Source organism: Nematolebias whitei, chromosome 2 (assembly GCF_014905685.2).
Source record: "Nematolebias whitei isolate Nwh7 chromosome 2, NemWhi1, whole genome shotgun sequence".
NCBI classification, from domain to species: domain Eukaryota; kingdom Metazoa; phylum Chordata; class Actinopteri; order Cyprinodontiformes; family Rivulidae; genus Nematolebias; species Nematolebias whitei.
The window spans coordinates 15,681,182-15,694,182 of NC_056499.1; the positions used below are offsets into that span (position 1 = coordinate 15,681,182).

At 38.5% G+C, this 13,001-nt stretch overlaps 1 protein-coding gene across 1 annotated transcript; it reads right to left on the reverse strand.

Annotated features, from left to right (window-relative positions):
- Positions 1-1,751: 1,751 nt before the first annotated feature.
- dusp22a (dual specificity phosphatase 22a) lies at positions 1,752-12,201 on the reverse strand. The gene is made up of 6 exons (XM_037693385.1): positions 12,198-12,201; positions 12,004-12,086; positions 11,548-11,597; positions 8,303-8,377; positions 7,111-7,282; positions 1,752-2,206 (listed from the first exon to the last, which is right to left on the reverse strand). The coding sequence occupies exons 1-6, from the start codon at positions 12,199-12,201 to the stop codon at positions 2,036-2,038; spliced, it is 555 nt and encodes a 184-aa protein (XP_037549313.1). The 3' UTR covers positions 1,752-2,035.
- Positions 12,202-13,001: the final 800 nt, after the last annotated feature.

Consider the following 13,001-nt stretch of genomic DNA (forward strand, 5'->3'; position numbering starts at 1 on the left):
ATAGATTAAGCAAAATCAGTTAACTTAGGAAATTGCAAAATATGAAACTATTTAATGTTTGTATTAATATGAATGAATTAAAATTACAATCATTGGTTAAAAATAGAATAATTTATTGACTTGGTTTAACTTTTGGCTTCAGTCCAACAAGCTTATGAGTCCGTATAGAAGTTTAATCTAGATTAATATAAACTCTTGATGTGAAAGCACGTCGTCATTGTTGTTCCAGAGAAACTGTTTTGAATGTGCAGCCAGAAAACAGTTCACCAACATTTCCACCTTTAGCTATAACCAAACAAAAACACACGAATATAAATTTATTCAGTCTCTGGAGCCAATAAATTCACAGTGAAATTAAACTATGCAGTTAAAGACTTTGTTGATTACAGTAATGTGACAAAAATTGTACGTCCTCGGTTATTAATTACCCAAAATCTCTACTGGAAAATATTTCTGGGAAACGAGACAAAGTGGTTAAACTACATATTTTCAAATGTGCTGTGATCGAACTACAGCTGAATAGATTTTTAAAGTCCATCCAGCCATTACCTTTACCCGCTTCAGGTTGCAGGTGTCCATGTCCAGCAGTCGGTGTGCGGGGGACACCCTGGACAGGTCGCAAGTCAGAGACACAAAGACAGACAACCATTCACTCTCTCACTCACACCTAGGGACAATTTAGAGTTACCAATCAGACTAACATGCATGTCATTGGTGTTTGGGAGGAAACCAGAGTACCAGGAGAAAACAGAGAACATACAAACTCCACCCAGAAAGGCCTCCAGCCAGGATTCAATCCGGCAACCTTCTCACTGAAAGACAACCAACTGATCCACCGTGCCGTTACACATCCCCCCACCCCCTAAATAGATCATTTTTAGATCGGGTCTAGAACTGACACTTTACAGGTGTAACAATTGAATTACGTTTTAATTGAATTTTAGTTACACACATCCCCCCCCCACACACACACACACACACACACACACTGCAAATTAACAATTGCATCTTTTTTCAATACACTTTCATATAAAATATAAATATATAAATAAAACACCCTTCAAAACACATGGCTTTAAAACAGACATTTTTACAAGAATCCCATTTAAACAGTTCTGTCACATAAATTAGAGCTTTGCTACAATAAGGAAGACTAGAATTTGGCATAAGTTAATTACGCTTACAGCACAAAGTAGTTTAAGGTACTCTGATCTAAGGTACCATCAGTCTTTGTATGTTTAGTGACGACTGAGGCCAGCAATATGAAAAGGTCACTCCTGGTTTTTGCAGCTGTTCATAAGGTAAATGTACTTTTTTCATGTTTCTTGACAAGGCATCATTTTGTTAAAACTTCTCATTTTCCCTCCAAATACAAATTTAAATAAAAAAAATGGGGAGTTTTCATAAATTTGACAGGTGAGCAGAAGCTCTTACTGAAATGTGCAGAATAAACTTGATGGTATCCGTTCACCGACCATCTGAACCCGACGAGCTACACAGGAACAGAGTTAAAGACGTAAACAAGTCCAATTAAGAATTTGGTTGAGGATGTGTGGAATCAGTGCACACTGCACAGAAAGGCAAAACGTTCAACCAGGACAGCACTGATCATCGGGGCTGTCTTTAAGGCTTCAGAGCTAAACAATGCAGACGTATAAAGTTCACTAATAAAAAAAACAACTAAACAGATAACTGATTAGGTTATGGATTATTGAGCATGGACTTTGTTGTAAACAGATTACTCTTGTAGATAAAGTGCTGAGTGTTTATAATAAGGTGTCAGTGTGCACCAGTGCTCCTGAATGCCTGTTCAGACTGATAATAGATAAATGTACCAAGTTTTAAAATGAGATTTGGCTGCTTAAAAAGTTGTGACAGAAGCAATTAAGTTTCAAAAGAGCTCAATCTGGAAGTGTGCATTTAATTAAATATGTTTTTATAGTGTGAAGTCCAAAAGCCCTAATGCTGGATCCAGCTATGACGGAGCGGTAGTTCCACGCAGCAGCAGGCTCGAGTTCGGCTGAAGAGTCACGTTTCAGCTGCTGCCTTCAGGACGTTGGGTGTCTGAGCCCCGGACTCCCCAGCTGCGGTATGCTGCTCGGCTCTGGTTCTCCTGCTGCTCCGTGAACAGAGTCAACAGAGCTGCCACCTGCTCGTGGTCACAGAATGGACTGGGATGGAAGCTGGACTGTAACCAGGCTCGGTACTGGCGACACAAGATGAAAAAAAAAAAAAAAAACACCGTATTACCACATTAAATATGATTAGTGTAGTCAAAATCAATCTTTGTTTAAGAAGCCATGTGTTCTTTTAAATGTCTTCATCAAAAGTTCTCTGGATGTTTTATTTTGGATTTCAACTTCTCTTTCAACATGTTTTCAGTTCAGTCCTTCAAACCTGACTATGACAGTGTATTGTCCTTAAAAAAACTGAATAAGTGGAAGCAAAAAGAAATACCAAGACCTTAAAAACCTTCTACAATAAATACATTGTGTCTAAAAGTCATGTATTTTAAAGAATAGTAAACCCACACAACACAGATGCATCATCCATAAATTATCTAAACACTTTGATGGTTTTATAAAACTATTGTGTGTTTAAACTAGTAAGTTTGGGCCTTTTTTAAAAATAGATTTAACTGAATAAATTAGAATAAATTGCACCTTTATTAGAGGCTGCTGATAAGGTGATTAAAATCCATTGTTAAGTTTGTAGATAATTTATACATATTTGTAGATAAAACAATGTTAATTTTTGGAGCATTTAATCCTTGAATGACTCATAAATCTGAGTTAAGTGACCCAACAAACAAAGCAAAAAATATTCTAAATGAGTTAAAATTAAGCTAATGTACAAAAACAAAACAATTAAAAACCTGCAGAAAGTCTGAAAAACAAGGCTACTTTAAAATATTGTAAGAAAATTTAGCTACATAATAAAAATATATATAAAAATAGGGGCTAACTCAAAATTTATGACCACACTGTCAAAGCTTAAACATTATATACAGTAGCTAACGGGAGTTCAGAATTATTATTTTTTTCCACCTTAACATGCTATTCTTGACCTGCCATTGTGTATCTGTTCCTCTCAAACCCAGCCGGTGGAAGCAGATGGACGCTTGTCCTGAGCCTGGTTCTGCTAAAGGTTTCTTCCTCATGAGGGAGTTTTTCCTTTCCACTGTCGCCTTCATGCTTGCTCAAGATGAGAGTTCTGTGATGGAGTTAAACTCAAAGCAGTCTGCTCCTCCGATAAATAACATTAAATTATTATTTTTATATATGAATCTTGCTGTTCAGTGCCGAGATGACTTGTGTTGTGACTTGGCGCTTTATAAATAAAATGAATTGAATCAAAATTGAATAGAATATTTTTTTCAGTCAACCTTTATTTATACAGGCTAGCCTCATTGAACCACGAGGACTCATTTACAAGAGGGACCTGTATATACAGGTCCTTCTCAAAAAATTAGCATATTGTGATAAAGGTCATTATTTTCCATAATGTAATGATAAAAATGAAACTTTCATATATTTCAGATTCATTGCACACCAACTGAAATATTTCAGGTCTTAATTGTTTTAATACTGATGATTATGGCATACAGCTCATGAAAACCCAAAATGCCTGTCCCAAAAAATTAGCATATCATGAAAAGGTTCTCTAAACAAGCTATTAACCTAACCATCTGAATCGATGACGTAACTCTAAACACCTGCAAAAGATTCCTGAGGCTTTTAAAAACTCCCAGCCTTGTTCATTGCTCAAAACCGCAATCATGGGTAAGACTGCCGACCTGACTGCTGTCCAGAAGGCCATCATTGACACCCTCAAGCAAGAGGGTAAGACACAGAAAGAAATTGCTGAACGAATAGGCTGTTCCCAGAGTGCTGTATCAAGGCACCTCAGTGGGAAGTCTGTGGGAAGGGAAAAGTGTGGCAGAAAACGCTGCACAACGAGAAGAGGTGACCGGACCCTGAGGAGGATTGTGGAGAAGGCCCGATTCCAGACCTTGGGGGACCTGCGGAAGCAGTGGACTGAGTCTGGAGTAGAAACATCCAGAGCCACCGTGCACAGGCGTGTGCAGGAAATGGGCTACAGGTGCCGCATTCCCCAGGTCAAGCCACTTTTGAACCAGAAACAGCAGCAGAAGTGCCTGACCTGGGCTACAGAGAAGCAGCACTGGACTGTTGCTCTGTGCTCCAAAGTACTTTTTTCGGATGAAAGCAAATTTTGCATGTCATACGGAAATCAAGGTGCCAGAGTCTGGAGGAAGACTGGGGAGAAGGAAATGCCAAAATGCCAGAAGTCCAGTGTGAAGCACCCACAGTCAGTGATGGTCTGGGGTGCCATGTCAGCTGCTGGTGTTGGTCCACTGTGTTTTATCAAGGGCAGGGTCAATGCAGCTAGCTATCAGGAGATTTTGGAGCACTTCATGCTTCCATCTGCTGAAAAGCTTTATGGAGATGAAGATTTCATTTTTTAGCACAACCTGGCACCTGCTCACAGTGCCAAAACCACTGGTAAATGGTTTACTGACCATGGTATTACTGTGCTCAATTGGCCTGCCAACTCTCCTGACCTGAACCCCATAGAGAACCTGTGGGATATTGTGAAGAGAAAGTTGAGAGACGCAAGACCCAACACTCTGGATGAGCTTAAGGCCGCTATCGAAGCATCCTGGGCCTCCATAACACCTCAGCAGTGCCACAGGCTGATTGCCTCCATGCCACGCTGCATTGAAGCAGACATTCATGCAAAAGGATTCCCAACCAAGTATTGAGTGCATATCTGAACATGATTATTTGAAGGTTGGAGTTTTTTATATTAAAAACACTTGTCTTTCATTGGTGGGATGAAATATGCTAATTTTTTGGGACAGGCATTTTGGGTTTTCATGAGCTGTATGCCATAATCATCAGTATTAAAACAATTAAAGACCTGAAATATTTCAGTTGGTGTGCAATGAATCTGAAATATATGAAAGTTTCATTTTTATCATTACATTATGGAAAATAATGACCTTTATCACAATATGCTAATTTTTTGAGAAGGACCTGTATATGTAGAATAAATGTAAACATTACTATGTAGCTTTAAGCGTTTCATTCCTATTGCTGGGTCAACAACAGGATTAAGTCATAAATGCGAGGACTTCTAATCACTGTATTGATGTCCAGGAATTATCCACTTAATTTGTGCAATAGCTTATTCTTTACTAAATAAAATGAAGTGAAAGTCATTGTGAAAGTAATGTATTCATGTTCCTAAAATTAGTACAGTATCTTCACATTCATCCTAAAAGCCACACAGTTCAGGACTGATTCAAAACATTAGCACAGATGTAAAAAAAATAAAAATAAAAATTAAAAAGATGAAAGCAAAAATAACATCAATATGAACACTGATAAAATCTGGAACAAAATTAGCTTTCTGTGTCACGCTGAAAAAGAAATACGAAGCCTGACCGAAGCCTCAAAAGTGCTTTCAAGTGTTTCACTTGGTTGAAAAACTGAAAATAAAACCTCCACAGCTATGATTAATGATCAGATCAAACAAGTCTGGTTACTCTTGATGAACTCTTCAAAATGGAAACCGACGAACTGGAACCCTTTAGTTCCAACCAAAACAACTCGAATGCAAAGCAGAAAGATTCAATTTAAACAAGTAGCAGCCTAAAGATCGTTTCATTGACTTTTTCAAAAGAACAAAGCATCTTATAAACTCCTAAATGAAACACAAGGTTTGAGTTCTGCATCTGTGTAATTCAACATATTTAGCAGCATCACTGCCGTTAGACAGCCAAACAAGAGTGCAGATGAAAAGCAAAACTGAACAGGTCACATTTTGTGCTGAACTGGTGTAAAACGGCTGCACCAGTGCGCCCTAATCCACACAGCTGGTTACTTTGTTTTGTATGTTTCGTTGTGTTGGAGACAAAAGTAGATCCTTTACTTTCCATCTGACACACGTGGGAAAATCACATATACAGAAAACCCATTTCCCCTTAAATCCTCAAAATCAGTGCAAGACCTACAAACAATGAGCAGTTTTTTTTTTTCAGTCATGCTATGTTGCAAGACGCTGACAGTAACGCCAAACACGTGATGAGCAGCACCCAAGCTAATGCAATCCAAGCAAACCCCCTGCAGTTCCCCTTCTCGAGCACTTTGTCATAGAATTGCACACCAAGTGCCTTCACTATCTAAAGTCATCACAGTTATGCAAAATGTTAAAGGTTGTTAAACTGCTGCACAACTCTTGTCTGTTCCAGAAACAAGACGCAGACAGTGATCTTGTCCACTGATTGTTTATGGCTTCAAGAGTGAAGGTGAGAACATACAGCTGCACAAAGTTGTGAAGCTGTTGATGCGAACAACATTTCTGAGACTTTAGATCCTTGAAAGTCAGGTCCCGTGAAGATCATATGAACAGTTAATATCTTACCTGTTGCAGATAGTTCTTTGAACATCAGGTTGAAGAAAGAATTCTGACCAGACTGAAGAGTTAACAGCTAGTCTGAATAGGACAATAATTTCTGCCGGATGACGTGAACTTGACTGTGACTTAAATTTTTGCAAAATATGCCACTATACTTTTTGATGATGGAGTTGTTTTAAAATGGCAGCAATCCACTTTGGTCTTGGCCCCTCTCAGACTAGCTCTTAGCTCATCAGTCCTGTAGGAATTAAAGTGAAGATTTCAGCAGAAATCGTCTTCAAAAAAGATCCAAACTATCCTTTTAATTATAGCATGTAAAAAAATCTGTTATATTTACATATTATACAAATAAATCAAAACTTTATATAAACAGACAATTTTAAAAACAATACTGCAAAACAATTACAGCTGCTCGTTAACCTTTACATGAAAAACAACTATAATACATAATTTATAGAGCGCTAAAATAAAGATGCACAGAATGGCTGCAGTTACCCTCTGATAGGTTAACCACAGACAGGATGTGCACTGGCTGCATGTGGCGCATACTGTCTGTGCCTGAACACAGTGCTTTAAATCAAGACACACAAAAGCAGTTACAGAGTTAACATATTCAAAATACGTATGCAGGGTTTGAAAACTGAACTTTTAAGGTGAGAAGGTGTTTACCTCCGAGACTTGTGTATTCTGGTACTCCTGCAGCTGCTGCTGGAAGCCGCAGTTTGGGCCGACAAATGAGCGGACAGCCTTGACTGCAGTCAGACAGTCCTCCCAGCTGTACTGAGTGACAGTCATCAGGTAGGCCACCACCATGGTGGTGCTGCGGGACACACCTGCAAGGCTAAGCAACAAAGAAACTTTAATCAGCTTGCAACAAAGACTGAGATTGCTTCCTTGGATTGAGGAAGTCCTTTACATGAAGGATGAAATATCTCAGCAAAAAGAGAAACCGTCCAGTTGACCTGACTGATTGTTGGATTTTATACCTGGATTATTGAGCATGGACTTTGGTGTTTTGAACCACTTTGGCATGACTGTCTCAGAGGAGTTGACGAGGGAGAGGACGGGTCCCAGAGGCCATCTTAGCACCAGAAACTGATTTTTTTCTCCTCCCTATGAAGTATGCGGTTTGTAAATGGACTGTACTGTACTTATGTAGCGCCTTTCTATCTAATCAAGACACTCGAAGCGCTTTACACTACAATCTGTGCCCTCACTTTGTTTTTTGTGGGAATCAGTTTTGTTTGGTGGCTTCTCTCGGATTGAGGAAGTCCTTTGGATGAAGGATGAAACTTCTCAGCAAAAATAGAAAAAAAAAAAGAAACTGTCCAGATGACCGGACTAAACATTGTTAGATTTAATCAGCTTGGTTATTGCCAGGTGTCAGTTTTTATTTCAACAGAATCAACGCTCTCACTCATATCAAATTGAATAGTAATTGTGGTCCTTATAATAATTTTTTTTTAAATATATATATATATATATATATATATATATATATATATATAGAGAGAGAGAGAGAGAGAGAGAGAGAGAGAGAGAGAGACATGTGTGTGTGCTTGTTTATGTTACTTTGTGAGGACCAGTCTTCAACAACATTGTGAGGTCTAACTGCTCTTTGTGGGGACCAAAGCCTGGTCCTCTAGGGTTCAAGGGATGTTGGTGGGTTAAGGGTTAGGTTTATGACTAAGGTGTGAATTGAGGATGGGTTAGGTTCAGTATTAGGTATGTACTAGTAATGGTTAGGTTTAGGGTAAGGGTCAGGGTTAGGCTGTACAAATGAATGAAAAACAAAGTCAGTGCAAAGTCCCCATAAAGATAGTAAGACAAACCTGTGTATGTGCGTGTGTCATGAGCTTACCAGTGAACCAAACAAGCTCCACCGTCCAGACGACACTCATGGATAAAGGTGATGCACTGTTTAAAATGTTGTAATCTGGAAAGGAAATAAAGAGACACATTAATGCCGTCTAACAGATATGGACTGGCTTTCAACGTACTCAAATAAAAACACAACAATGTCAAAGAATATTAATAAAATGGATGTTTTTAATAAATATTGAAGCTAGCGTAAACACAGACTAAACTAAACACCCTGGAAGTGTAATGAAAGATGTTTTGGGCTGAAGCAGGCGTCAAGTTTTGATTCCCAACTTAATAAAGTCAGATGGTTTGTTGCAGGAATCTAACTTTATTTACTGTAAATGCTTCAAAGAGAATATTTTGTCTTTTTAAACCATAACTGCAAAGCTGCTAACTATGCTAAAAACTTGTGATCATCAGAAGAGGCAGAGAATACCCTTGAGATATCTTCACACATAACTACTGTACGTGCCTATTGTTTATAAATCAAAAACCAGTTAGTTACATGCTGTCGTAAACAGAGAAAGCCGTTCTACGGATGTGAAGTTTGAAATAAAAAAACATATATACGGTAAGTGAATGTTGACTTTAGGTCATTCAATGTGATTCTCATCCAGCGCTTGAAAATAGAGCCGGTTGCACAAACATTTGTCTAAAGACAAGAAAGACACAATCGGTTTCTCTTCCAATCAGAAACGGTGGCTTCTTAGTTTTAATACTGTACATGGTAAAGCTAGAACAAGGCCTTTGAAAAGACAACTTAAAGTGAAACTCCTGCACTGAGGTTTGAACGCTGCTTCAGATGAGATGCTGAAATTGTAGGAAGTTGCCAATTTTCACAACAGAAGCGACAGGCTGCTTTCAAAAACTGCAAGAGGTTCCAAAATGTCGCGATGTGGTTTAAACATGTTTTTAAGCATTTCTAAGAAATCACTTGAGTAGAGATGTTTTAGCCCACTATACTCCAAGTTGTCATGTGAGACAGATGTTCGGTCAGCTCAGAGTCTGTGGTAGACCTGGCCACAGACAGCAGGGACAGACAAGGGAAGTAACCTTTTTTTTTTTCTACTATCTGCAAAATTACATTTCAGCTTTGATATACTTTGTTGGAAACAAGTGAAAAGTGACAAATATTGCTATTAAATGGGCATGATGGGCAAAGAACCCAACAGCAGAATGAAGTGAAAATGCTCTTCAAATAGACGACCGGTTCACCGTTAGGAAACACGGATGTTTGTCCTTTTTTCATAATCAAGAAGTGTGTGGCTGATAACGCCGTCTCCTGAGGAGCAGATGCTGGTTACTCAACAGCAGAGTAACAGACTGGAGCTAAAATAGACCGTCACTTTTCTGTTTTCCTCCTTCCTGTGATCCAAACTCCTTTTTTGAAAATGTCTCCTCAGCGCTTTGCTCCGTCTTCCTTGTGCAGAAGTTTCCGGCAGACTTGTTTGATGTGCAGAAAATTAACTTGTGGCAGGGAGGTTTGAGGTTTTATTTAAACAAGGATGAAGAGGGACGAGTGCTGAAAAGAGCTGTAGCTGCTGCTAAATAGAAAAACTGAAATGCAAAAAAAGAGCTTAGGCTAATTTATAACATGTTTGCTGATTTCTTAAAAAATTAAGTTTCATTCTGACAAAAGCATTTTGACAAAAAAGGGTCTTTAATTGTTTAGTACTTGTTCAGACATGAAAACACCTCTTGCACCTTCATGGTCAATGATTAACCCTAACCCAGGGTTTCATGCAAATAAAGACACCCAAAAGCATATTTAGCACCCAGAAATAAACATCTGCACAAATGTTATGTTTAAGGACATATCAATGAACATTTATTTTTAAGATAGTCCATACTTTAATTTATTATCCTACTTTTAGCTTTTCTTTACACAGCATTTAATTAAACCTAATGTTACAGTATCTACGTTTTAGGTCGGTGCAAATGACCAAACATATTTTATACTGAACTTTAGAACCAGTTTATTGTATTTAGTCTCAAACGAGCACTGCTCTTCCAACAAAGCGCGGTCACATTGGAGCATAGGGGCCCCTGGATAATGGTAAACGTGGTGGGACGGCAGTTGGTCTCACCCTCTCCTCGGTCAGACCAGTGATTGTGACAGAGAGGGGTTTATTAAAGGCCTGGGTGGTCGAAGCAAACAGCCAGATGTCACTGGGAGGTTTCCTTCCTCTGCTGCCTGAGGGAAGGACGCTTGATTGCGACAGTGGAGGTCAGACACCCCCACCCCAACTCAATCAACGGCGATCCAACCAGCCACTGAAATTAAACTCTCGTTAACTAAATCTCAGTCATGTTGAGATTTCTTGCACCTCAACGTAGTAGAGCCTTAACTTTTCTGTTTGGAGCTTTATCAGAATATGTTACTCAGTCATTACTGATTCTCCCTCTGCTGCTCCTCTTCAACACAAAGTCATCAACAAGCAGGGCTCCTCCAAACTGAAGCCCAGAAATCACACGTCTGCGCTTTTCCCCCCCTCAGTTCGTGCAAAGTGTTCGAGACACAAAGCAAACGGTGTTGAATGAGCGTGCTCAGAAACATTACAGCTATGACTAATGTGTCGTGTTAGCGGCCGCTGCATGGGAGGAGGTAAAACTCACGCCTGTCAACATCCAGTCTGCCTCCTGATGAACAACGACACTTCATACACGTCTAATTTTCCCTCTTTCAAAACCCCACAAACGTAAAAACATGACCTGTGGCTAAAGTTTAACTCGCTACGTTTTGCTTCACCCCTGTGGAACAAGCTTTTATTTAATTCAATAAACTCCTTTTGGGCCCTACTGGTTTTAAAACCAATTGCTGTTCTTTGCATACTTTGAACCATGTTTTGCTGTTGCCAACATTTATATCAATATTTTATTTATTGCTACTTTTAATAGATTTTGTTAATGTTTTCAAAATTCTGCTTTGTTAACACAATACTCTCAAAGAAAGACATCAGCAAAAATCCATTACTTTTCAGATTTGTATTTATTTTTTTTACACGTTGTTGGATTTCGGATTATTTTTAATAGATAAACATGAACAGTGTAATGTGTTCTCATTGTATTTGCATAGTTAAAAAAACTGGGAAGGATCAGTAGATTTTTTTTCATTGTATTTTTGATAGTATGAATCAAACATTTAGTATTGAACGTGGATGGATGTAGTTTGTAAAACGTTTTTTTAAAAAAAACAACAACTTCTCAATCATTGTAATTTTTAGCGCACTGGTAATTACTCACAGGTTTTGACTGGAAGCATCGGCAGCATGAATGCAAAGATACGTCTTGTCCTGTAAAACAGTCACAAATTTGTGAATTATTGAAAGAAAACTCAAGTGGAATTACTACAAAATTAAAGCAAACGCAAATGTAACATGAGCTAAAGGTCCGTTTGTCATGCAGAATGATTTGTTGTGAAACGGTGAATGACACTGTTAGATGACTGGTTGCAAAGTTGCTGACATTTTGTGGCTGCTGTCTCCAAACTTCAGACTTTATGCTTTCTCTTCTGTCACTAACAAAACTCGTCACCGCCCCCACCTGGCTGACAGATGGATTCACATGATCAAAGACAAAAGTTTCCAGGTAAGATTTTCCACAGGAAGCTTTGGTTTGACCAATTACAAAAAAAACAAACAAAAAAAAACAGATCACGAAACAGACAGAAATATCATCCAGCATGGTTTCTCCACTAACCTCAAACATCGGCTTTGCGTTATTGTACACAGACAGGATGTGGGTGATGCCATTTTTGGACAGACTTTCTCTGTTTTCTGAATCTGTGACAAGAAAGAAGAAAGGAAACCTCTCTCATCAATCAGGCAATTTTATCAGCTCTTTTTTTAATCCCCCCCCCCCCCCCCCCAAAAACAAATTAATTTCATTTTCACCCATGTCGTTTTAAAAACGAGGTGTATTCTAGTACACTTGCTACAAGCAGAACAATGTCATTTAGTAAATGATGAAGTGTAAGTTGTGTATCGTTATTCAAAGTAGGGGCCGCGGCCCCCTGGGGTGCCGCCAAGGGGCCCCAGTAAGCTGGAGAGAAGAAGATTTTAAAAAAAGAGGCAAAATAATAATAATAAAATAAATAAATTGCCCCCAGGGCAATCTGTACCTGTAATTTCCTGATAAACACACTTGAGAGAGAGGTTAGATTTTTTTATTTATTTTCTTCTTCTAGTCAACAGTTTGTCGAAAAGTTGTTTTTTTCAGTGGGAATATAATGCAGTGTTTAACACATGTTAGTTTATAACATTTTTATACTCAACAGCTGTAATAATTAATTGAATATAGTGAATAACAGTTAAAACATTATAAAAGTTGATGTTTCTTTACAAATTTTGTAGCATTGTTTGTGGGTTTGCGAGGGGGGCCTCGGCCAGAAGCCAATGCTGTTTGGGGGGGCCATGGCATGACAAATTTTGGGAACTCGTGGTGTAGTACATATACAGTTCCTTACAAAAGTATTCGGCCCCCTTGAACTTTTCAACCTTTTGCCACATTTCAGGCTTCAAACATAAAGATATAAAATTTTTATTTTTTGTGAAGAATCAACAACAAGTGGGACACAATTGTGAAGTGGAATGAAATTTAATTCCACTTCACGATTGTGTCCCACTTGTTGTTGATTCTTCACAAAAAATTAAAATTTTATATCTTTATGTTTGAAGCCTGAAATGTGGCAAAAGGTT

What these genes read in the sequence shown, in the direction of transcription:
- dusp22a (XM_037693385.1), bottom strand. An exon ending in GGAGCTTGTTTGGTTCACTG is followed by an intron (nt 7,283 to 8,302) that starts GTAAGCTCATGA and finishes TTTGTTGCTTAG; the next exon opens with CCTTGCAGGTGTGTCCCGCA. An exon ending in AGAATACACAAGTCTCGGAG is followed by an intron (nt 2,207 to 7,110) that starts GTAAACACCTTC and finishes TTGTGTCGCCAG; the next exon opens with TACCGAGCCTGGTTACAGTC.